Here is a 23,610-nt window from a genome sequence, read left to right on the forward strand (position 1 = left end):
GTCATTGTCCGTGAATACATTTAAATGTGATAATGTGTTTGGACTAAATATTTCACTGGATTTGATCGTCTGGACCTTTGTCAATGTAACAAGACCATTTTTGTCAGAATATTACCGATCGGTGGATTACAATGAGGCTTCAAAAGGTAAGTTGCCTCAATTTTGTAATTGTTTGTTACTTTTACAGAGGCGGTGATCATACCTGCTGTTGTGATTGTATGTTGGATAGGGTTGGGTACCGAAACCCGGTTCCTACGCTAACGGTAGTATTCGGACTGGATTAGAATGCAAATTTCGGTTCCGACTGAAATATTTTCCCTCTGTTGCTCCGGACAGCGGCAGACTCTTTTTTTTTCCCCTTTCTCCCTTTTCTGCTGAGAGGCGCACGTGCCCGCTCGCGGTGTGAAGTGCGTGTCCGCGCTATATTGGACATGCACTCTACAATCACTGTCGATTGAATGCTTTTTGCTCACACTCCAAAACGGATGTACAAATATCACACTTTCTCTGTAGTCTACCATTAGCTAGCTACCATAAAATGTAGGCTACTTTTAAAATGGCATATTAACCATTCACTGCACGTGATCGCTAGTAAACATATTACACTTGCTCTGCTAGTCTAACATTTATTTTGTTGTTACTTGTTAATAGTGTATCTGTTATTTGTTAAATTATTGTAGTTATGCGTTAGGTGACTTAGGTTTACTTATTATATATTTAAGTACTTTAAAACGTTATATTCAGGGTTCGTACACCTTTTTCAAGGTCAAATTCAAGCACTTTTCAAGCACTTTCAAGGTCCATTTTAAAGCTTTTTCCAGCACCTTACACCACCATAAAATATATACCAATACATAGTCAAAATTATTATTTAGTGTTTTTGTCACATTAAAAGACATAATACTATAAACAGCCAAAATTGTGTTTCGTAAGAGCAGAAGGATCAGATATTTAGTTTTAGTTCTTTTTCAAAATGTATCACTGTCTAAGCTATCTAACCTGCCTGAGTCAATGTAAAAACAATTACCCCAAACAAAATCACTCGACAGGTTCACTTCACTAACCCTGAATTATCACCTTCTCTTCATGGTTCATAACATAACATACAGCAAGACAGCTATGGAGAGGAGCACTGAGTGGGAGGATCTGAGCCAAAAATGGTGCACCCACTTAGATTTTTCTCAAAGTTTAAGCTACCCTTGACAGGTTTGTCTTCCAACCTACAAAGTTTGGGCTGCCTATGAATTAATGTCCAAATATTGCTTCCCAGATAATGTGATTTTCAGGCTGTAAAAGTATTTTCAAGGGTTAAAAATATGAAGACATAGGATTTGAACAGAAATATTTTACAGACCTTGGTTTTGGGACACATTCTTGATATAGACAAGGTTTGAACAAAATGTGAGACAGTGCAACAACAACTGGCAACAAATTCCATTTTAACCCAGAAGACATACATTTATCTACTGGAATAGAGCAGTGCAAATAGTGCATAAGGGCATCCTCAACCTTACAGTAGGTTACTTGTATGACACTCAATCTGACACGATTTCTGTTCAGCAATCAACGATTGTTGTTAAGGACTGGGCTAAAGTTTGCCGGTTTTAATTTGCGGGTAGTAATGTTACAGTTATTGTGATGTAACTTTGGCTATGTTCACTGCATATTCCACAAATGAACGTGCCATAACGGACATGCAATACTAACATTACATTGCCACACCAAGTACTCTCAGTCACTTAGCTAGCCTGCGAATTCCTAGCTAGAAGTTACTAGCGTAAACTAAATAGGCGTGTACAGTAGGCTACTTCAGTTGGCTTACTTGAAACTTACTTCATGTGACTCGAGAGCTCACACTCGCCCAGTGTGAAAAGCTGCACGTCTTTTTTGCAGACTTTACAAGAGGCAACTCATAGGGTTTGTCCCCGTTTAATCCATAATGATTTTTCATCTTCCAGCCAACGTTCATTGAAACAACAACCTGTCGGCAGCGTTATTACGAATCCCACTATGGCCAAGCCAAGACCCGCCCTTCAATACCATTTATTGGCCAGGTGTCCATGATGCTTACGTAAGGTAGTGTAACCGTGACCAATCGGCTATCCTAACCTTAACCACTCGAGGTGAAATGTCTAACCCCAACCAAGCGAGCTGCTTCCTAGGGCGTGTGTGGCGGGTCTTGGCGTGGTGGCAGATCGCAGTCACACATGTTTAATTTAAGGCTCTCCTACATTTTATTTCTTCATTTAATAAACAAACTATTCAGTAAGTTAGGTATTTGTTGTGAAAGAAATACAGTTACAATTTCAAGCATTTTATCCAAAATTCAAGCACTTTTCAAACCTTGAAAACACAACATCAAAATTCAAGCATTTTCAAGGATTTCAAGCACCGGTACAAACCCTGTATATTGTTCAATTTAAATAATTTTAAATTTAAAAAAAACTCCATTAAAAAAAAAAAAGCCTTTCTTTTATGTCATTTTTCAGTTTTTCAAGAATCTGTTTAGGAATTGGCTAGGAAGCAGAATCGTTTTAAAATTACCGGTTCGGCATCGGAATTGTAAAAATCCAAACAGTACCCAACCCTAATCTTGGAATGGTTTGCATCAATCGTATCACAAGACTTGTAGCTTTCCAAAGATGTGTGGCATTACTAACAACTTAAATATAGGATTTATGTAAATAGCATGATGTGTACAAAAACTAAGGGGTTAGAGGAGCAGTGTGTATGATTTACTGGCATCAAGCTGGGAGGTTGCAGATTGCAACCAACTAACTAACCCTTAACCCCTCCCTTTCCAAGTATGTAGCAATACCTACAGGGGCCTCAGGTCAAATCAAAACGCAAAAGGCCCTCTCTAGAGCCAGTAGAAATGGGCTCATTCCAAGCTAACAGAAACGTGATTCTCAGTTTCAGGTGATACACTAATGAAAACATAATTAGGAATATTATATTCCATTTCTGTCAATAGATCCCATAAATCCTACAAACTGGTCCTTTAATATGGGCTATACTTTTGACTCAGGGTAGGACTATATACACTACCGGTCAAATGTTAGGGTCACTTAGAAATTTCCATTCCACTCCATTATAGACAGAATACCAGCTGAGATCAATTGCATTGTTTTTTTAACCAGGGGAGCAGTTTTCAGATTACATTATATGCCTACATAATTGCAAAAGGGTTCTCCAATGTTTTCTCAGTTAGCCTTTTAAAATGATATCAGATTAGTAAACAGAATGTGCCTTTGGAACATTGGATGAATGGTTGCTGATAATGGGCAATGTAGATATTGCATTAAAGATCAGCCACCCACTCAGATCAGCTGGTATTCTGTCGGAGTGGAATAATGGAGTGGAATGGAAATTTCTAAGTGACCCCAAACTTTTGACCGGTAGTGTACTTTTAAAGGATTAAAAACTAGTGACACCAGCAAAATATCAAAATAGACACATTTATGCTTTCCTCGCCTTGCAGATTTCCTTTGATTGTGGAGGCACCTGGATCAAGTGTGCAGCTTCTGCCATTGTCTTGCTTAATGTCCCACTATGGCCTGCACTGCTACTACTTCAGTACATATCTATGGCTCACTTCTTTAATAAAACATTTAAGTATTGCCAGAAATGCTAATGTTAATTGAGTGAAAAAGGATAATATGCCAAGTGGTTAGTGCTAAAAAAATGATGCATCAGATTCAGGTCATCATGCCCATAACAGTTTTTGAGAAGCCTGCTCTTGAAAAACAAAACAAAGTTGAAGATACAGTTTCACGCCACAAACGGCCAACACATCAAGTTAAAAGCATCAAAACCACATTACAACTTAAAAGCGGATGACAGTGAGGGCACTGACTGGGGGAACAACTGACTTCTTGCACTTAAGGCAGGTAGTGGTAGTAGTCTGTAGCTCAGTTCCACTGTACATTAAATCACCGCTGGATAAGTAGGGTATTGATAGAAACCATCAGTATCAACTTGCCTGCTGATTATGTGTTAAACTTGAAAAGTGGACAAAGTAGCGAGAAGCTTTAGGATGGGTAAAAGGAGGCTATGGCTTACCTTTATTGTTACATGGGTTGCTGAAGCTGGCCTGACCATGCGTCTTGAGATGACTTGTGATGTAGGCAGCGCTTAGCATTTTGCCACAGATGTTGCAGGTCACTTTGCCTTCATGCCTGATCATGTGGGAGCGCAGACGGTCTTTGGTAGCGAAGGCGGAGGTACAGGCCTAGGACATAAAAGCAGTGAATATTGTTTTATTCTTTTAATTTATTTAATAACAATATAATAGTAACACAGAAGACTGAGTCATGACTCTTACCGTTACTTGGCACTTAAATGGCCTCTCTGAGGAATGGACATGCTTGACATGACAGCTTAGGTGATCAGGTCTGCAAGGTGAGATGAAGACAAGGAAAAAAAGGAAATCCTTCAGCTTTGGCTTTAGTAGTAACATCATTTTATTGACACAAAAGGTTAGGGCTGTGTAATATGGCAGGGCTGTGTAATATGGCAGAAAAATGTATCAACTTTTGATTTCCAGTTTCACGTACGAGACTAAACCGATTTGATTTTATGCTAACCGTTTGAATCAGCATGCGTCACTATGACACCTTCTGGCAAATTAAAAAGTACATTAGCAACCTGTGCTGATGCCGTCACGGCACTAAATTAATTTTGTATTGGAAGCAGTGTTGGGCGGTAGCGTTACTAGACAAGCTTCTCAGGACACTGTGGCTTTATCGGTTGTTAGTAGTGCCGATAAACTAACCCACCGTGCTTCCCGACCACAGTCTGGGAGCCCAAATTGGAAAGGTGTAACTCTTCTCAACAATGACATGAAATGCAGCGCCAAACAGTTTCTCGCTGTCTGTGCTTGTGCATGGAGCAGACAATAACTAGGATCGAAATCAACAGTGCTTCCATACTGCTGACATGTTTGCTGCATTTATAAAGCGTGCACGCCTCTCACTCTACGTTGGTTGCTATTTGATCGTGTCTTAAAAAAACTTAATTGTTTGGTAAAATGTATTATTTATGCTTTTTTTTTGGCCATTTTCAGCCAAATTTGCTTAAAGGTCCCATGACATGGTGTTCTTTGGATGCTTTTACATAGACCTTAGTGGTCCCCTAATGCTGTATCCGAAGTCTCTTTCCTGAAATTCAGCCTTGGTGCAAAATTACAGCCACTAGAGCCAGTCCCACAATGAGCTTTCCTTAGACCCGGTTTACATGTACATGGTTACTTTTTGACCAACTGCCACTTTGTTCGTTTGAAAGCCATGATGTCTCTCACTCTCAAGGGTGGGCCAAATTCTCTGGGCGGGCAAAGCAAAGAAAGGGGAGGTAACCTTGCTCCTTATGACCTCATAACGAGCAAGATTCCAGATCGGCCCATCTGAGCTTTCATTTTCTCAAAAAGGTAGAGCAGGATACCCAGGGCTTGGTTTACACCTATCGCAATTTCTAGCCACTGGGGGACCATAGGTAGGCTGGGGGAACGCATATTAATGTTAAAAAACCTCATAAAGTGACATTTTCATGCAGTGCATCCCTAATAACACAATGAAGTCAAATTTGGTTCCATTGTGGTTATCTAGTAAAACACATCTTAACAGACCACAAGTTAAAATGGCACATCAACAAGTGCAGACAATAAAATCAACATATGAATAGCAGGCTGCAGGGTAGCTATGTCAACGTGCTCTTTCTTGGTCATAAAAAGTTAAAAAAATAGAATTGACATTAAATATGCTAAGGGTTGGGTACCAAACTTGGTACTTTTTAGGGTATCGACCGAATTACATCGGTACTACCGAGAACCAATTCACGTCCTTGTATAAGAGTGAGATTCTTTGCTCTCTCTGCATGATTGACGGAGAGCGAGACTCAGCACCGACACACAGAGCTGCGGTGCAGATGGAGCAAAACTCACCTGTGTAGCTTGTTCAAGTCACAATGCTAGTCTCGCTTTGCCAGACCATCCTCCGAGGCACTGCGAAGGAGGGTCTGGCTAGTCAACATAGCATTCCGGGATGGGAGAAAAACGTGCTCGGGTTTATTGGCATTTCTTTAAAACAATCACAATCGTCATGGGTGCTGCAAAATAGCCTCAGGAAGGAACTTGTTTTGGTGGAACGTGTACGTACTAAAGTTGTTTTAGTCATGCGAGAGAAAACTCAGATAGGACAGATAGTCTAGCTAGCTGTCTCAATTCTCCATGCAGAGATCTGAGGAGCAGTTAACCATAGTCCTCATAAATCCACCAGAGTTTAAAATTCCAACACAAAGAAAGCAAAAGAAAACTGACATCAGCGAAAAGACATGCATCTGGCAGAATTTCCTGCGGCACCGGAGCAATCCCGGAAGTGAAACGTCGTGGATGTAGACTATGGCAATGCTGATAAATCGGTCACAAGTGTGGTTACACTTCATACAGACAGCGTTTGCTGCAATATAATATAATGGTGAGGCAAAAGCGGTCACGGTGCGTTTAACATTACACTTCCTCTGAGACAGACCGACACAACAGCTTTCTCTATGCAGTGGTGACAGACTGACAGGCTAAAGGTTGTAGGCAAGACAAGGCAACTTTATTTCTGTAGCACATTTCAGCAACAAGGCAATTCAAAACACTTTAACAATAAAGAGCAATTAAAAACAGTCATGAAAGCAATAGAAAATAAAACAGGCTAAAATAGAAAAAGATACACAATACAAGAATAAAAGTTACAGTGTAGCAGTGTTTCCCATACGTAGGTTCTACATGGGTGCCCCGAAAGGTAGATTTATACCGGCCTAGTTAGATAAAATCTGAATTACATTTTTTTCCAATCAATGATGTTTTTGTTGTTGTTTTTACAGCGCACACAGACCAGCGCTCCATGTGCATTAATCAGCGATTCACTTCAGGCTCAGAGGCTACGCTAGTAGTAGCAGTAGCAGCAAGCTGCTGGTGGTGTTGTGGCTTTCCGAATTAACTGTACTAATAAACTGTAGAAACATTTATCAGAGTCTGGTTGTTCACCCTCCACTCCATAACTTTATGATGGAGTTAACTGGAGCTAAACAAAGCTAAATCGTGCTAACCAAGCACCTTCAGTTCCTGTCTCCGTGCCCGTATTCATTAACTGTACTTATGGACTCTTAGGGCTGGGCACCGGAAAAAAATATTTCTCTTTCTGTACCAAATTCAAGTCTGAGCTCGTAAGCGCAGGCTTATCTGTCCTCTCTGCATAGTGACAGAGAGCAGAGCTCCGACAGACACACACACGCACAGAGGTGTGGACGGAGTAAACTATGTCGGCTCTGCAGTTTTGTTGAAGTCATAATTGTTGAGATTTATAAAAACATGTAATTGTCTGTATGGATTATATGGTTTTAAGTAGGGGTGCGCAAAAAAAATCGATTCACATTCGTATTGCGATTCAAGCTCTTCTGATTCAAAATCGATTCATAGAATTCTAAAAATTAATTCATTTTTATTTTCGTTTTGTAATGGCGTGTTTGCTATTGTCCTGAAATGAGTTTAGCTCGCCATTACCATAGATGGCGCTGCGTCAAATTCACACTGACGCCTGGGCACTTGTTCAGGGTTGTTGCACCATTTTAAAAGTAAAATGTAATGCTTTTTAAGACCTTTTTAAGACCTCAACAAATATAATTTAAGACCCAGAAATGTCATAACAATTTCTTTGGAATACTCAATTTATTGCCTCCTACAACGGAAATCAAAACTTAAAGTTTTCCATTTGTTATCAATTATGTGCAATGTGTAAACTCTGCAAAAATACTTTTTCATGAGACCCTTTTTTCAAATTAGGAGACAGCATAATAAACAATAACACTTCCAACACTGTTTGGCCAATATAGATGTAAACACAATCAAAGCTCACAGTTGGCATTTTCATTTTGTTCCTTTGTGATGCAGAACAGAGCCAACATAACATACATAAGTTGGATTACACTAAACAACACAATGCATTGTATGAAGGAACCATATAGAATAATGAAAATAACACTTAAAGTGGACTCCATCATGGCTCAGTGGGAGACAGAATAATAATACTTCCAAGACTTAAAGCAGTCTCCATAATAAGCTCAACAACATCTCAAATTCTCCTCAAGACGTGGCTTAGCTCTGCCGCTCTCTTCTCAATTTCACGGTCTAGGTCCACCAACTCCTCTCTCTTTTCCTTGCAATAAACCACATCTACCACCAGTTACACCCCTTAAACTCTGAGCTAATGTGTTGTTACCTGTTACATTGTCAAAGTGACCATAGACCTGTGACCTGACTGGAGCACATAACCAGTCATCTGCCGACTCTGCCCGGAGTGGCAGCACTGAGCACCGGGGGAGTGTTGGTGTTTACACCGCTAGCATATGAGCTTTGGGCCGCACTAACGTTACTCAATTTCACACCACACTTAGTATGAATAATAGTATGGGATTTCAAACACAATCGTAACGTTACTTACACTGAAATGACCCAACATGTCCTCGGCTCTGGAGTGACCCATGAACTCTGACCCATAGTAGCGGGAGATGACATGGTGTGTGCCAGTCTCATAGTAGTAGTAGTAGTAGTCCAGAACCGCAAATGAAGGTCCATTTGTTTGCTCTTTGTCGTTTTATTCATTCTTTCGTCAAACATGACAACATATGGCTTCTCACTAACGCTGCACGATAGATCCTACTTGATGAATGAAGCGATGCCATATTTGGCGCCATAGGCAGTTTTATTTTCACCACAGGTGAATGACTTTGCAAGCTGCGAATCAGGGAACATGGCAGCAACAACGCCACGTATGTCCTCGTTAGATTTAAATGAATTGTGCCTTGTCACAGTATTGAGAACAAACAGTACCTCTGCCTTTTGGATGTCTGGCGGTGAAATGAAACTTGTTATAGCCGTCTGAACTTGTAAGGTCGTTAGGTCGTGCTGCAAACAATGCAGGGATTAGCTATGGCTAGCTGCTGCCACGTACCGCTGGTGCTTTCCTCCTTTCGTCTGCGACTCGACGGCTTTGAGCCCCATAGTCCCTAATGAAAAAGTTGTTTTGCAGAATTTACACATTGCCTCATTGTTGTTTTCAGCTGGCGCCAACCACCTCCTAAATACATCCTCTTCCATCCACTTGTCGTTAAATTTGCACTTCCCCATCTTCTTTGCATGTTGAACCTCACCTCGACAACCGCGTAATGGCGGCATGCAGCCCAACGTCAGCGTCTGTAGCCGACGTTGCGCAAAACAGCTATTTAACGGGGAGACTCATTTCACACCATACTAAATTAATCAACTATTAGATGTTTTACGGTGGGCCACTGTGCTTTCCCATCATCATTAAGCGCACTGGCTGAAAATGTAATACCTACAGCAACTTTACGGTAAATTTAAGACAATTTAAGACCTTAATTACCCGGATTTTAATTTAAGACATTTAAAGACTTTTTAAGGACCCGTGGGAACCCTGTTGTTATGACAAAAGAAGAATAAGTGCAGCAGAAGTAGTTTAGTCGGCACAAACAATGGCAACCCTCACAGAAAGAATTATTCAACCTGCTTCATCTTCATTGAAGACGAGAGTTTGGGCACATTCCGGCTTTTGTAACCTCAAGGGGAAGACGGAACTTGATAGGAATCATGCTATATGCTGGAAACCCCACAAACTTGAGAACTCACATGGTACGCCATCACCCAGAGATTAACATTAAAGACGTGGACGAACAACAACCTAAAGTACCTAACATGCCAGTCAACCAATGCACTCTTTCAATGCTCTAAACTCCCACTGAACTCTGAACGAAAAGCTCTTTTTATTTTATACTTGAATTAAATGTATTTGAAAGGTTGCCAAAGCTTGGCACTTTGCAGTTTTTAGTTACAAAAGTTTTTATTTTTGTATGAAGACATAAAATAATATCAAACTACATTTAATTTGTTGTTTCTTTTAAGTTGTATGTCTACTGCAATCACATGGGAAAAGTAACTAAATTTACATACTGTGAATCTTTATTTATTTTTTAATTGAGAATTGTTTTTTAATCGAATCTTGAGCCTAAAAATCGATATTGAATCGTGACATTTTCTGAATCGTGCACCCCTAGTTTTAAGGTTAAGTTCTTAATATAGGCCTATATAACATTTGGGCTCCAGGTAATCAAGTATTTTATCTGCTGAACCATAAAATGTATTTGACAAACCAACCACTTAATTGACGAAGCACATTAAGGTTACACATCTCTATCATCTCTTAGTCTGGATTGTTTAATATGTAAATAGTTATTTCTTTAAAATATCGGTTGTATAGTCATACATTTCTATAAATAGTTCATAAACCTTTGTTTTGACTAGTTTATTACTGAACCCAGCCATCACATCCTGCTCCACCCACCAACAACAAGTAAATTCTCAACCTGTGGGAAACAGCAGTAAGAAATTAATAATAATTTGATTTTATAGGGTAAAGAGGCCCAAATTGCAGACTTTAGGGAAAAGTTTGTGAGAGGAGATGGGTTTTATTTGTCTAGCATGTAAAATGAATAAATAAAACAACCAAATGTTATATGAATATGATGATTAGTTTTGGGATTATTTTTAAAACGTAAATTATTGTTTTTTTATTAAAGAGGGAAAGAGGTACTGTTAACGTTGGTTACCGGCACCGAATTTTAGGTACCGGTAAAAATGTGAATGGTACCCAACCCTAAATACGCAACAAGGTAGCATTTCTTTAATGCCACTTTAAAAACGTGCTTTGTGAAACAATCAGCATACACACGGTTTGCGTACACAGCGGCACAGTGTTAGCCACACACACATGCAATGCATGTGCGGTGAAGAAAGAAAGAGAAAAAGAGAGTAGGATGTGTGTTTGTTGGTGAGTATGAAGTTAGCAGTAATGTTACAGTCTGTGAAAGTTACAGTCTGTGTACAGTTTATCTGCCGGTCAATAAATGCTACAACTCCTCAAGACCCTGTGTTCCTGTGTCTTGCTTGCTACCTGCTGGTTAAAGTGAAGGGGGTTAGCAATCACGAAGCTACACTGTATCAGGGGGGGGGAAAAAGTGTGCGGCTCCTACATTGTTACCACTAGGGGTGGTCGATACATATCGTTTACAATAATATCATCATTGTTGTGTTAACAATGTGCAAATTGAATTATTGAGTATTTAAATTACTTAGAAAAAAACACTTCAAAACACGCATTGGAACACTACACATTCACTAGTGTCAACAAAGATGGCGGCCCGTGATTGTGCAGCGGCTACTAGCTCTCTGTCGGTGTATATTTATACAAGTACAGTGACTGATACAACACATCCGTTACGAGAACCTTCCAGGCGGCTCATAACATCCCGGAGGACATAGCCAGACCGGGCGCTCCATGGATTGTTGTCGGCAGCTGGCAGGCCGAGCTAGCTACCGGCAGGATCGAGATAAGCACTCCGGCAAGACAAAGGGCGGAGGACTGCATTTTTGTGCATAATGGAGTACCAACCGCAGGATCGTTCCCCAGCACTGCTCACCTGACCTGGAAGCCCTGTAATATACAGGCCATTTTATTTACCACAAAAACAGCACACTTCCGTCTACATAGCCCCCGATGCTAACGTTAGCACAAGTTTGGCTCACTGCTAACCATAGTGAACAAACTGCAGCGCGATCACCTGAAGGGGATACATATTATAGCAGGGGACTAGAGGGGATGTAGATTGCGCTACTAGAGGGAAGAACACACTAGACCACATGTGTCAAACTCGAGGCCCGTGGGCCAAATCTGGCACCTCGCAGATTATGATCTGGCCTGCATATCAATTTAGGTTCACAATACATTTTGGCCCACCTAGTTTTGTCACTTTTTCTGACGTTTTTGTCACTTTATACAACATTTTTGTCACTTTTTCCAATGTTTTTGGGTGCTTCTTTTCTACAATGGCTGAGGAACTTTCTCACGACTTCTTTAGGACTTTATGTCGACCAAACTGTACGTGAGAAGACTATACGACACATGCCTTGGTGTGATTCTTATTTTCCAGTGTGGCCCTCTGGGAAGTTGAGTTTGACACCACTGCCCTAGACCATGCATACTCTAATATCAAGAAAGCATACAGAACTGTGCCTCTCCCTCACCTGGGCCAGTCCGATCACATCCAACTACTCCTGATCCCAGCATAAATCCCGGTCAGAAGGACTATACAGCCAAGTAGGATTATCAAAACCTGGCTTGACACTGCCCTATCCCAGCTCCAGGACTGCTTCCAATAAGGACATGGTTGTGTGCAATATGTTACAGAACAGAGCCCTTTGTTTATTATTATGATTTCATCTTGCTTCTATGCTGCACAATTTACATTACAGCAGAGTTGTACAACTGAATCAGAGTTCAATGTTCCTACGCTAGTTCAATTAGTATTAGTATAGTATTAGTATTTTATGTCTTTGAATTGTTTTTACTTGAATACTTACATTTTAAAGAAAATAAATAAGAACTGTTTTCATTCAACATTGTGCCCATTATTATCATCAGTGATTAAGTAAATCGGACTTTTAAAAACACATTTTTAAAGGATATTGTCTAATTATCGTTATCATCACCAAAAATAGAGATATTTTTTGTCCATATCGCCCACCCCTAGTTACTACCAATCCATGCAGTATCCAAGTACATTTTTAAAGGGGAAAGGTAGGTTTGCACTTTATTAATCCCAATAGGGAAATCATCTCTGTTTGCTTTTGTTAATAATTGTTAGGTAAAATAAAAAACTTATTTCAATGATTCCTTCGTCTTTTGTAGTCTTTTTTTTTTTTTTTTAAGAAGAAAAAAATACATTTTAAAATAGCTGTGCTATGAAAAAAATATTGTTTTTATTTTTAGGACATACCACTCAGCCCTATTTTCAACTTTTTTTATAGTGTCTATCATTCGATATGGTAGGCATTTAAATTTCATCAAAAAGTTCAAAAATAATGTCCAAATACCTGGAGAAGCCCTTGCCACAGACAGAGCAAATGTAAGGCTTGTGAACTCCACCATCATGGGAGCGAACATGGTATGTCATGCGATCCTTCCTCTTGAACCTCTGCTGGCAGATGGGACACTCAAACGGCTTCTCATCAGAGTGCGACAGCTTGTGGCGGTTTAGGTGGTACACATCTCTGAAGGCCTTACCACACATGTCGCAACCATGATTCTTTTTCACTGGTTTGGGTGGCTTCTTAGGGATGCTCTGCTGCTGTTGGTGTTGCATTGGGGTCATGATGCTGGTGCCTGTGGATGTTGACGTTGTGGCTGTAGTCAGGATACCAGCTACTGTAGTAATGTATGAAGGATTTCCGCTATTCTCACGTGGTACAGTGGATATGAGTGGCACCATGGTGGGCGCTGTTTGTGTCTTCTTAGGCCGTGAAACCATCTTAATGCCAGTATGGCAAGACTCATGCCGCCGGAGGTGGTAGCTGTCCCGGAAAGCCTTGTTGCAGTAGCCACAGATAAAGGGCGTCTTTGATTTGGGTTCCTTTTTGACCACGGCAACTGGAGGACCTCCACCTCCTCCTCCCCCAGTTCCACTAGCCACATTGTCTTTAAGAAGTTCTGCAGCACTGACAGGGGGTTTCTGGTCCAAGGGAATGGGCAGCACCGGTTTCTGATCAGGCGGCTCTGTTCCAGAACTGAGCAAAGGCAAGAGGCTGTTTCCGGCTACTTGGTGCTGGTGATGCAGAGCCTCATTGGCCTGCTGTAATGAGAAAATAAAATTATGTTAATACACATCAGTGAACCACATATGACGTACTGATGGCCACATGAAGCCTTGTGAACCATTTTATTTATTTATTTATTTAATGAGGCCTCCAGATGGCGCTTTTGGTTTAAAGAAAAAGGCTAAAGGTATAGCAAGTCAGCGTAATTTCAACACACTGTTGAACAGAGAGCCTTCATGCAGCTTTATTTGGCCATTACTAACGAAAGAAAAAAGGGGAAGTTTTTCTGCTCCAGTGTAAAATATTAGCCATTAAAACAGCAGAAATAACATTTATATCTTGGTTTCAACAAACTCTTCTCTCCAGATATAAAAAACAGTCACTTTCAGTGTTTTCCATACATTGATTTATTTGTGGCAATTTTTTTACTATTTAAAATGGGTAAAATCTTATTGCTCTGCAGTAAAGTGCTGTCAGAAAGTGCTAATGTTATTGAACCCTGGAGTCCTTCTGCCTTTGACTCCTTGCTGCAGGAGATGTATTGCCCCCACACGCTGTATTAACAGTTTAAAAAGTTTTCCAGGTTAGTGGGACCGCTCAAAACCAACATGAAAAAAAACATAGTAATGTTAATGAATTTTGTTTTTTTGCTAAATTGTATGTAAAATGAACGGTGACGTTAGGTCAATGGTTTCAGGTAAAGTTATTGTTCATATTTTGGCACAATGTTTAGTAATGATTAGGGTTGCAACTAATGATTATTTTGGTTGTCTGTGAATAACACCTAGTTGTCCGGTCTCTGCCTTAACATAACTTTAGTTCCCATAGCAAATTAAAATAATATATATTAATTACATAATACACTAAAGTACAAATGTAGCGCTCTAGCATCTTTGGTCCTGCGCCAACGACAAGACGTTTGAATAGAACATCACTGGTCATTTCAATGACAGCTTTTAAACAACGTAGCTAATATTGAAGAAATGTAACAAAGTATTATTATTGTCAATTATAACATTATTGCCTCAGCCTTTTTTTTTCTCGTTATCACCGAAATAGCAATATCTATTAGTCTAATTAGACTTCCATGGAAAGGGGGTATCTAATTATCTAACAGCCAGTGTGGGAAATATTGAGTGATGCGGGAGTCGGGATGCTCGATTATGGAAAAAAATTATAATCACGATTATTTAACACAATTACTCATTAACATTTGGATATAATGGATATGAATGGTTTCCAGGGTATAATCTGTTAGTGTCCTTTATCTCACAGAAAGAGTCTTTGGATCAGAATAAAATCAGTTTTACTACTGTGAGTCGGTTCAGCTTTACAGATATCACACATAACGTTACACAGCTAATGAACAGTTCCACAGGCATAACACAATGTGCATCTCACATCACATGTTCACTCACTATGACCACTACTACTGTCATTACTAAACATTGTGCCAAAATATCAACAATAATGTTGCCGTCAGTGGGCTTATTTGCTAGCTAACGTTTGGAAAAATCCAGCACATAGACTGTACCTTAGAGTAACGTTACGTGAAACAGGTGATTTAACGTCCCTGCTCATTTACATACAGTTTAACAACAAAACTAAATACTGAGGGAACATTACCATGTTTTTGAGCAGTATGCCTATGCACTTCCACTAAGCTGGAAACATTTTTAAACATTAAGTGAATACAGTGTGTCGGGGGAATACAACGTCTACTACAGCGGGGGGGCAAAGGCAGAGGGAGCGCAGGGTTAGCTAACGTTAGCTGTTCCAAGACAACTGAGTTGGTTTTGCCTTTTTTTTGCTCACCAAAAGCTGCTGCCATCTTTACTCCCGCTGAGTTTTTAAATTCCAGCGGATGATATGCACACGACTTGCCTCCCCAAGGCTTGACATTAACTTTTTGAGGCACTTGTCCTTCGGACAAGTACATTTACGTTTCACTTGTCCATGAACAAAAGTCACTTGTCCGGGTAAAGATTAATCATTTTATAATTTTTTTTATGTTTTGCTAATGCAGAATTTTAAGAAACCATTGAAAGCATCCAAACACTATCAACATTAATAGGAACAGAGTGAAAGAGATATTTACGCTTCATATTCTAGCGTTATAGAAAATGGATCTTCATGGTAAATTTCCTGAGTTATCTTCTGAGGCAAGTTTTTCTTTTTTTATCAATCGCCGTTTACCGCTTTTGTTAAACATACAAATGAATGCTACTCTTAAAGTAAATAAAAAGCTGACCACAGCTAGGCCGATACGCAGACTAGGGCTAGGTCTATGCAATTTTTAGATTTAAATAAATCAGCAGAAGTGAAAAGAGTAAAAAAAATGTTCTACTTAAGTAAAAGTACTGTTACTTTGTTGTTTACTCAAGTACAAGTAAAATAGTAAAAGTAGCTAATTTAAAATGTAGTTACTTAGTTACTTTTTTAACCTCCAAAAATCACATTTATATTGATTTTATATCTTATTTATACTAATTATAGCCCTGTTTGTTTGACAGATATTGTTGTATTAAATCGGAGTCTTTTGCGATTTGATAAGGGAAAGCAGATATTTGCCAAAGCAATGGCGCAAAACAACGTTAGACCTTTTATGTGAAAATGAGAAATTTTGAAAATGTTTTCGCTTCATTATTATTAGACTATGATGGTTGTCTTGTTGTGTAGACTCTTTTTTGATGAATGAGAGCAGTCAGCGCTAATCTCCTGTGACCACTTCATAATAAAAGTCAACTTGTGCTTCGCCACAAGTCCCTGCTGAGCACACCACCTCCGCACACTCCTCTCACAAAACCCCCGTATCGTTCCAAACTGTGAACCCAACGCAGCTGCTATATCCCCACAATACATCATATTCTTTCGGTTTTCTAATATAAAACTAGCATATTCGTCTAAAAACATTTTTACGTCCGTATCATTCTAACTGTCCATGGTTTCATGGGTCTCATTGATGTCCAAATGATTTCCGGGTATGCAGCCGCTTACTACCTACGATCGCTTCCGGGTCACGAAAAAAATGAATGAGGAATAACATTTATACACACAATTTAATTTCCGAGTTCCATCTACAAACACATCAAAGAAAATCGGATAACGAGATAGTTTTTCGTTTTCCGTTTTTTAATATCAGAACAAAAAACGAATAATGGGTTGTTTTCCGTTTTTTGTTTTCCTATTTACTAATGGTAATTGGGAAACTGGCCGTTTTTCGTTTTTGTTTTTTTCCTTTCAAAACGAAAATCCGTTGGCCGCCAAGTACACGGACCGCTGGGTCTAACGTTAGTGGCCCGCCGACCCGCTGCCCGGGATTGTGGGGTAAAATATGTATTTGTTTCAATTCTGTAACATTGACGAAATGAGTGGCATTTTGATTTGTTTGAGTTTTAACTTGTCCAGTGGGGCAAGTAAATTTCTCTTCCACTTCTCCTACAAAAAATCCACTTGTCCCGGACAAGCGGATAAGCCTTAATGTCGAGCCCTGCTCCCTGACTGGCTTCAGGAGAGGCGGATGTGCGCATGCGCGTGTCATTCAGAACACAAGACAAAATAAGAGTGTTCTTGCAAAACAGAACATGGCAAAATAATAATTTTTTCTCGATTATACTATTTTGGTGATCGTTTGGGAGCCGAAATCAAAATTCAATTAATTGCACAGCCCTATGCGGGAGCCAGAGACAGATGAGCTCACACATGCACTATTTGTTTTTACGAGGTAAGATTTATATATTTAGCAGCCTATATGGATTTTTTTTTTTTTTCCAAAGAAGCGGTCTCCTCTCTTTGCGTCTCTAACATAACCTCTCTCACCCCAAGTGAGGGAGCAATACTGTGGCAAATGTTGCGGTCGATTTTGTGACGAAACGTAATACTACAGCATTGCCGAGGTCTATCAATACAGCTCCGCCGACAGGATGTGCAAGCAGGTGTTAAGACCGTAAACAAAGAGAAGAGGGCTAACGTTAGGCTAAGGCTACCTTAGCCTTATTGGCTTTCACTTCGCAGCATTTTCCTCACCAATGTAAGTTCTTTAGCAAACCAAATTTATGAACCTCGGCTGCAGATCACCACTCGTAAATGTATTATGGACTGCGACATCATGATTTTCACGGAGACATGGTAACAGCGCTGTGCAACAGCATCTGTTGTGCATACATGAGTGTAGATGACGTTACCTACCCACGCAGTAGTAGGCTAACGTATCACTCAAGGACCCTCTCCCTCTCACATACACTGACAAACTCTGGCATACTCGCTCTCTCCACCTTTTCAACATAAAATTAATAAGTCATAAAATTTGTGTGAGTAGTTTTAAGAATTACTCGCACTGTCTCAAAAAATGGTTTCAACCATTGTGCTCCCACAGTCAGAGTCACAGTAGTAAAACAATCCGATCCAAAGACTTTCTGTGAGAGGACATTGTAAGATGTATGATGCGTTTTAGAAACGATTGCAAACTTCTTAAAATAAATTTAAATAAATAACAATAATGGGCCTTCAATAATGGGCCACCTTTATATAGGCCTAGGTTTATAATGGCTTATTCTACTGTCAGGAGTACATAGAATTTCACATAAACATGTTAATGTCATCATGTTTACTAAAGGCTTTTATTACTAAAGGGTTTGGCTCCACGACATTATACAATAACTTTATATGAAGGAGAATCCATTAAACAGTTACAGAAGCTAAACTATTTTTATTGTGCAAAGTAGTAAAATAAACTCAAATCGAATGAATAGCCTACACATACAAACAACTTTAACATTGTTACCCTTTCAAAACAAAATAGTTGTAAGCTAGCTAGTTGTATAAACACTACCTTGGCCACAGGTAAGTTAGGTTGTTGTAGTGTGGTTGTAGTGGGCGACTGAACGTAGCTCCGCTGTCAGCCTCCTTCGCTGTTTGAATAATGTTAGTAGGTTGGCGGACGTATTTCAGCGAGGCAAGACATCTTAAATCCAGGTTTTAATCATTGCTCTGAACCCGTCTTTCTCAACGGTCTGTAGCGGGACCGTAGGTGGATTGCGTTGTAACGTTTCTCCGCTGCATGCTTGAAGTGACATGTCTTTAACGTTAGCACGGCCGGGTAACGTTACAGTAACGTTAGAGCGACAGGCAACAACAGTGGCTAAATTATGTCCGATTTTTTAGAAACAAAAAACTTCGGAACAACAGACTCTGCTCTCTTGAGCACACGTTCTGGTGTATCTCCGGTCTTTCTTCATCCTCTAGCTAACTTTGTTCTCGGTTCTTGAATGTGCAGTAGCGACCGGAGCCTCTCCCAGCTTAAAGGAACACCCCGACTTATTGGGAATTCATCATATTCACCGTAACCCCCAGAGTTAGACAAGTCGATACATACCCTTCTCATCTCCGTGCGTGCTGTAAGGCTGTCTGACGCCGCCTGCGGCATCAGGCCAGCACAGAACATGCAGGTGAATGGTACCAGTAATCCTACTGCTCCGAATAAGTGACAAAATAACACCAACATGTTCCTATTTACATGTTGTGATTTGTATAGTCACAGGGTATACAAAAAACAACGTAACATGAGACACAGCCATCTTCTATCCCTAAACAAACCGGGAACTATATTCTCAGGCGGAAGAATATAGTACTTTGGCGGAGTGATATGCTCGCAGCAAGCCTGTCTGAGAATATAGTTCCCGGTTTGTTTACTGTTAGAAGATGGCTGTGTCTCATGTTACATTGTTTTGTGTACACGCTGTGACTCTACAAATCACAACATGTAAATAGGAACATGTTGGAGTTATTTTGTCACTTTTGTCACAATTTGGAGCAGTAGGATTACTGGAACCATTCACCTCCAGGATCTGTGCTAGGCTAAGCTAATGCTGGAGCCGTCAGACAGCGTTACAGCACGCACGGAGATGAGAAGGGTATGCAGGGCTCGACATTAAGGCTTGTCAGCTTGTCCGGGACAAGTGGATTTTTTGTAGGACAAGTGGAAGAGAAATTTACTTGCCCCACTGGACAAGTTAAAACTCAAACAAATCAAAATGCCACTCATTTCGTCAATGTTACAGAATTGAAACAAATACATATTTTACCCTACAATCCCGGGCAGCAGGTCGGCGGTCCGCTAACGTTAGACCCAGCCCGCTGTTCAGCGCATTCTCCGAAAGCAAAGCAGCATGAAAGCACGGCGAGCTAGCCGGTGTTAGCTTGCTAACTCCACCTTAACGTTACCTCCTTGCCACATCGTTCACAGAAAACAAGCTGAAAACAGAAGTCACTCGTGGCGATAGCAATGTGCTTTGTGTGGATGAAGCATTATATACGTTATGTGCCACTCATTCCGTTTATGTTACAGATTTTACTTTACCGATTTGAAACAAATACATTAACTAACGTTAGACCCAGCAGCAGCGGGAGAGCGGACCGCTGACGTTAGACCCAGCCCACTGTTCAGCTCCTTCTCTGCAAGCGATACAGCATGAAAGCACCGCGGAACCAGCAAGCCAGGCAAGGTGTTAGTTAGCTAACGTTAGCATGCTAACTACGCTTTAACGTTACCCCACATCGTTCACAGAAAACGAGCCGAATAAAGCTGTCACTCGTGGCGATAGAAGTGTGCTTTGTGCGGATGAAGCATGAAGTTAATTTGACTCTTGACGGCTGGCTCTCTGCCTCGTAACGTTACTAGCTGCTCCGCTACTCGTTTGTAGCGGATTAAATATCAGGTAATAATCAACTGTAAAGTAGCTACACCTTTTTAAAAGGATCCCTTGGTAAGTGAAATTGTAGAAAGAAAAAAAAACAAAGAAAAAAACACGTTGACACCAACATTTAGTGGCAAAATCCATTGTTATGTCTACAAAATTATTTTAGATATAGTATAAGTTCAAGTCACCACTACCTCTGGTCAAAATATTGAATTAGTATCAACATATTGACTCAGTATCTCAGAATATAAACAAAGAATATCAAAGTAATGAGAAACTATAAAATATTGACTTAATCTCAATATATTGTCTTAGTATCGTAATATATTGACTTAGTAACTCAACATATTGGTTCAGTATCTCAATATATTGACTTAGTAACTCAGAATATTGACTAAGAATCTCAAAGCAATGAGAACATTCAAAATATTGACTTACAATCTCAATATATTGACTCAATATCTCAAAATATCTCAATATATTGACATAGTAACTTAGAATATTGACTAGGAATCTGAAAGTAATGAGAAACTTTAAAATATTCACTTAGAATCTCAATATATTAACTTCTGCACACCGGCATGCAAAGTATAACTTTGTATCATGAGTCTGGAGATCCTTTTTTCTTGTTGAAGGGGAAATCTATTCTTGGGACACATTTGTTTCTACTGTTTAAACTGAATTGTATTAATGTTGATAGTGTTTGGATGCTTTCAATGGTTTCTTCAAATTCTGCATTAGCAAAACATAAAAAAAATTATAAAATGATTAATCTTTACCCGGACAAGTGACTTTTGTTCATGGACAAGTGAAACGTAAATGTACTTGTCCAAAGGACAAGTGCCTCAAAAAGTTAATGTCAAGCCCTGGTATGTATCGACTTGTCTTACTCTGGGGGTTACGGTGAATAAGCTAAATTCCCAATAAGTCGGCGTGTTCCTTTAACAGACTGTTATGTTACCTGGCTAGCTAGCTAGGCTAGCAGCTATAATGTTAACCAGCATGCCGTTGGGCGGTGTAGCTACATTTGTAAATGTAAAATTATTAGTGTTAGAAACTGTTTAAGTCACAAATTGTTATATGCTATGGCAGTTTATCCTAGTTACTACCATGAGTGAGAAAGGTGAAAAACTAAGAGGGGTCCCAGTGCTGCGACGGAGAAAAAAATAAAAAATAAAAAAAAATGACTGGATCGGCCCGTGGATCAGTTAATTTTTCCGATACCTGATCCAGCTAATTTTTCAATATCAAGGCCGATATCCGATCCTAATATTGGATCGGTGCACACCTGGTTGTTACGTGTCATTGGGCATTTTTAAGTGGGTATATAGAAATCCTGGAGCTTACTATCACCACTGGAAGTGATATTGATAGGCGTTGTGATTTACGCAAAACAGCGTCGGCTTTTTTTGTCAGCTTTCTTTCCTGCATTTTGCCTGTAAAACCGTGTCTGTGTTCTTCTTATTTATGTAGAATTATAGTTTGCTCTTCTTATGTAAAATATGCGGCTCTGGTAGATTTTTGCGATTGGTCGTGGTGTGCAAACACCGCCTTTTTTATGTGAACGCGCGCGCCGCTGGATTGGAAAACCCCGAGTTGACTGAACTAGTTGATAACCACCGTCGTGACACAGGTTATGTGGGACCGCGGTTGTTAGGGTTAGTGAAGCCGGGTAACTGAAAGAAATCCAGGACATGTTTATCTTGCTTTGTAGTACAGGCCTCAGGACTTGAGTACTCCATCATTGGCCCAACTACACTTCGAGATGGGACTGCAGGGCCAGCGATCGAACCAGCGACCTTGCGACTGGTAGTCTGTTTTTTTTTGTTGTTTTTTTTCCTTGTTTCACATAACAAATGTTATTACTGTATATATTTTGTCTTAAAACTAACCACGTATGGGTCACCCCTACTCGTATGTCGTACCGTATTAGTTTAGTGAAACATATGTATGTTGAGCCTCTGTTATAACATTTCTTAATAGTTTTTGTTTTTTTCATCCTGTTTTATCCTATCAACATTAATACAATTCAGTTCAAACAGTAGAAACAAATGTGTCCCAAGAATAGATTTCCCCTTCAACAAGAAAAAAGGATCTCCAGACTCATAATACCAAGTTATACTTTGCACGCCGGTGTGCAGAAGTTAATATATTGAGATTCTAAGTGAATATTTTAAAGTTTGTCATTACTTTCAGATTTCTAGTCAATATTCTAAGTTACTATGTCAATATATTGAGATATTTTGAGATATTGAGTCAATATATTGAGATTGTAAGTCAATATTTTGAATGTTCTCATTGCTTTGAGATTCTTAGTCAATATTCTGAGTTACTAAGTCAATATATTACGATACTAAGCCAATATATTGAGATTAAGTCAATATTTTATAGTTTCTCATTACTTTGATATTCTTTGTTTATATTCTGAGATACTGAGTCAATATATTGAGATACTAATTCAATATTTTGACCAGAGGTAGTGGTGACTTGAACTTATACTATATCTAAAATAATTTTGTAGACATAACAATGGATTTTGCCACTAAATGTTGGTGTCAATGTGTTTTTTTTTTTTTTTCTCTCTACAATTTCACTTACCAAGGGATCCTTTAAAAAGGTGTAGCTACTTTACAGTTGATTATTACCTGATATTTAATCCGCTACAAACGAGTAGCGGAGCAGCTAGTAACGTTACGAGGCAGAGAGCCAGCCGTCAAGAGTCAAATTAACTTCATGCTTCATCCGCACAAAGCACACTTCTATCGCCACGAGTGACAGCTTTATTCGGCTCGTTTTAACTTGTCCAGTGGGGCAAGTAAATTTCTCTTCCACTTGTCCTACAAAAAATCCACTTGTCCCGGACAAGCGGACAAGCCTTAATGTTGAGCCCTGTATATCCCGATATTGTTTTCTGCAAAGTGAGAGCAGTTCAGTCAAAGTCAAATATGACGTCACAAGTAGTTTCATAGAAACCGGCTATTTCAGTGAACAGTTGCAAAATCAAATGAATAAATAAACAGGTTTCTTCACCTGGTTCATGATTAAATGCTCAGCTGTTCAAATAACAATATAATGTAAACATAAATACTGTTTAACAACAGGATTACCTTTTTTTAAAGCAAAGCTCCATAAGGTGCACATTTAAACAAAAAAAATATATCTTAAATAAAAAGCCTATAAAATAAAAGAGGCCAATCCAAAAGG

At 39.5% G+C, this 23,610-nt stretch overlaps 1 protein-coding gene across 3 annotated transcripts in view; it reads right to left on the minus strand.

Moving 5' to 3' along the window:
- Positions 1-23,610, minus strand: part of LOC114552282 (vascular endothelial zinc finger 1) — a 44,467-nt gene that overhangs the window by 8,421 nt on the left and 12,436 nt on the right. For all 3 annotated transcript variants that reach the window (XM_028572951.1, XM_028572950.1, XM_028572949.1), the window contains exons 2-4: positions 12,989-13,743; positions 4,325-4,394; positions 4,063-4,231 (exon numbers count right to left, since the gene is read on the minus strand). In XM_028572951.1, coding sequence (XP_028428752.1) covers positions 4,063-4,231; positions 4,325-4,394; positions 12,989-13,743 — 994 coding nt within the window. The remainder of the gene's footprint in view (positions 1-4,062; positions 4,232-4,324; positions 4,395-12,988; positions 13,744-23,610) is intronic.

The sequence above is a fragment of the Perca flavescens genome, chromosome 3, assembly GCF_004354835.1.
Source record: "Perca flavescens isolate YP-PL-M2 chromosome 3, PFLA_1.0, whole genome shotgun sequence".
Classification (NCBI taxonomy): domain Eukaryota; kingdom Metazoa; phylum Chordata; class Actinopteri; order Perciformes; family Percidae; genus Perca; species Perca flavescens.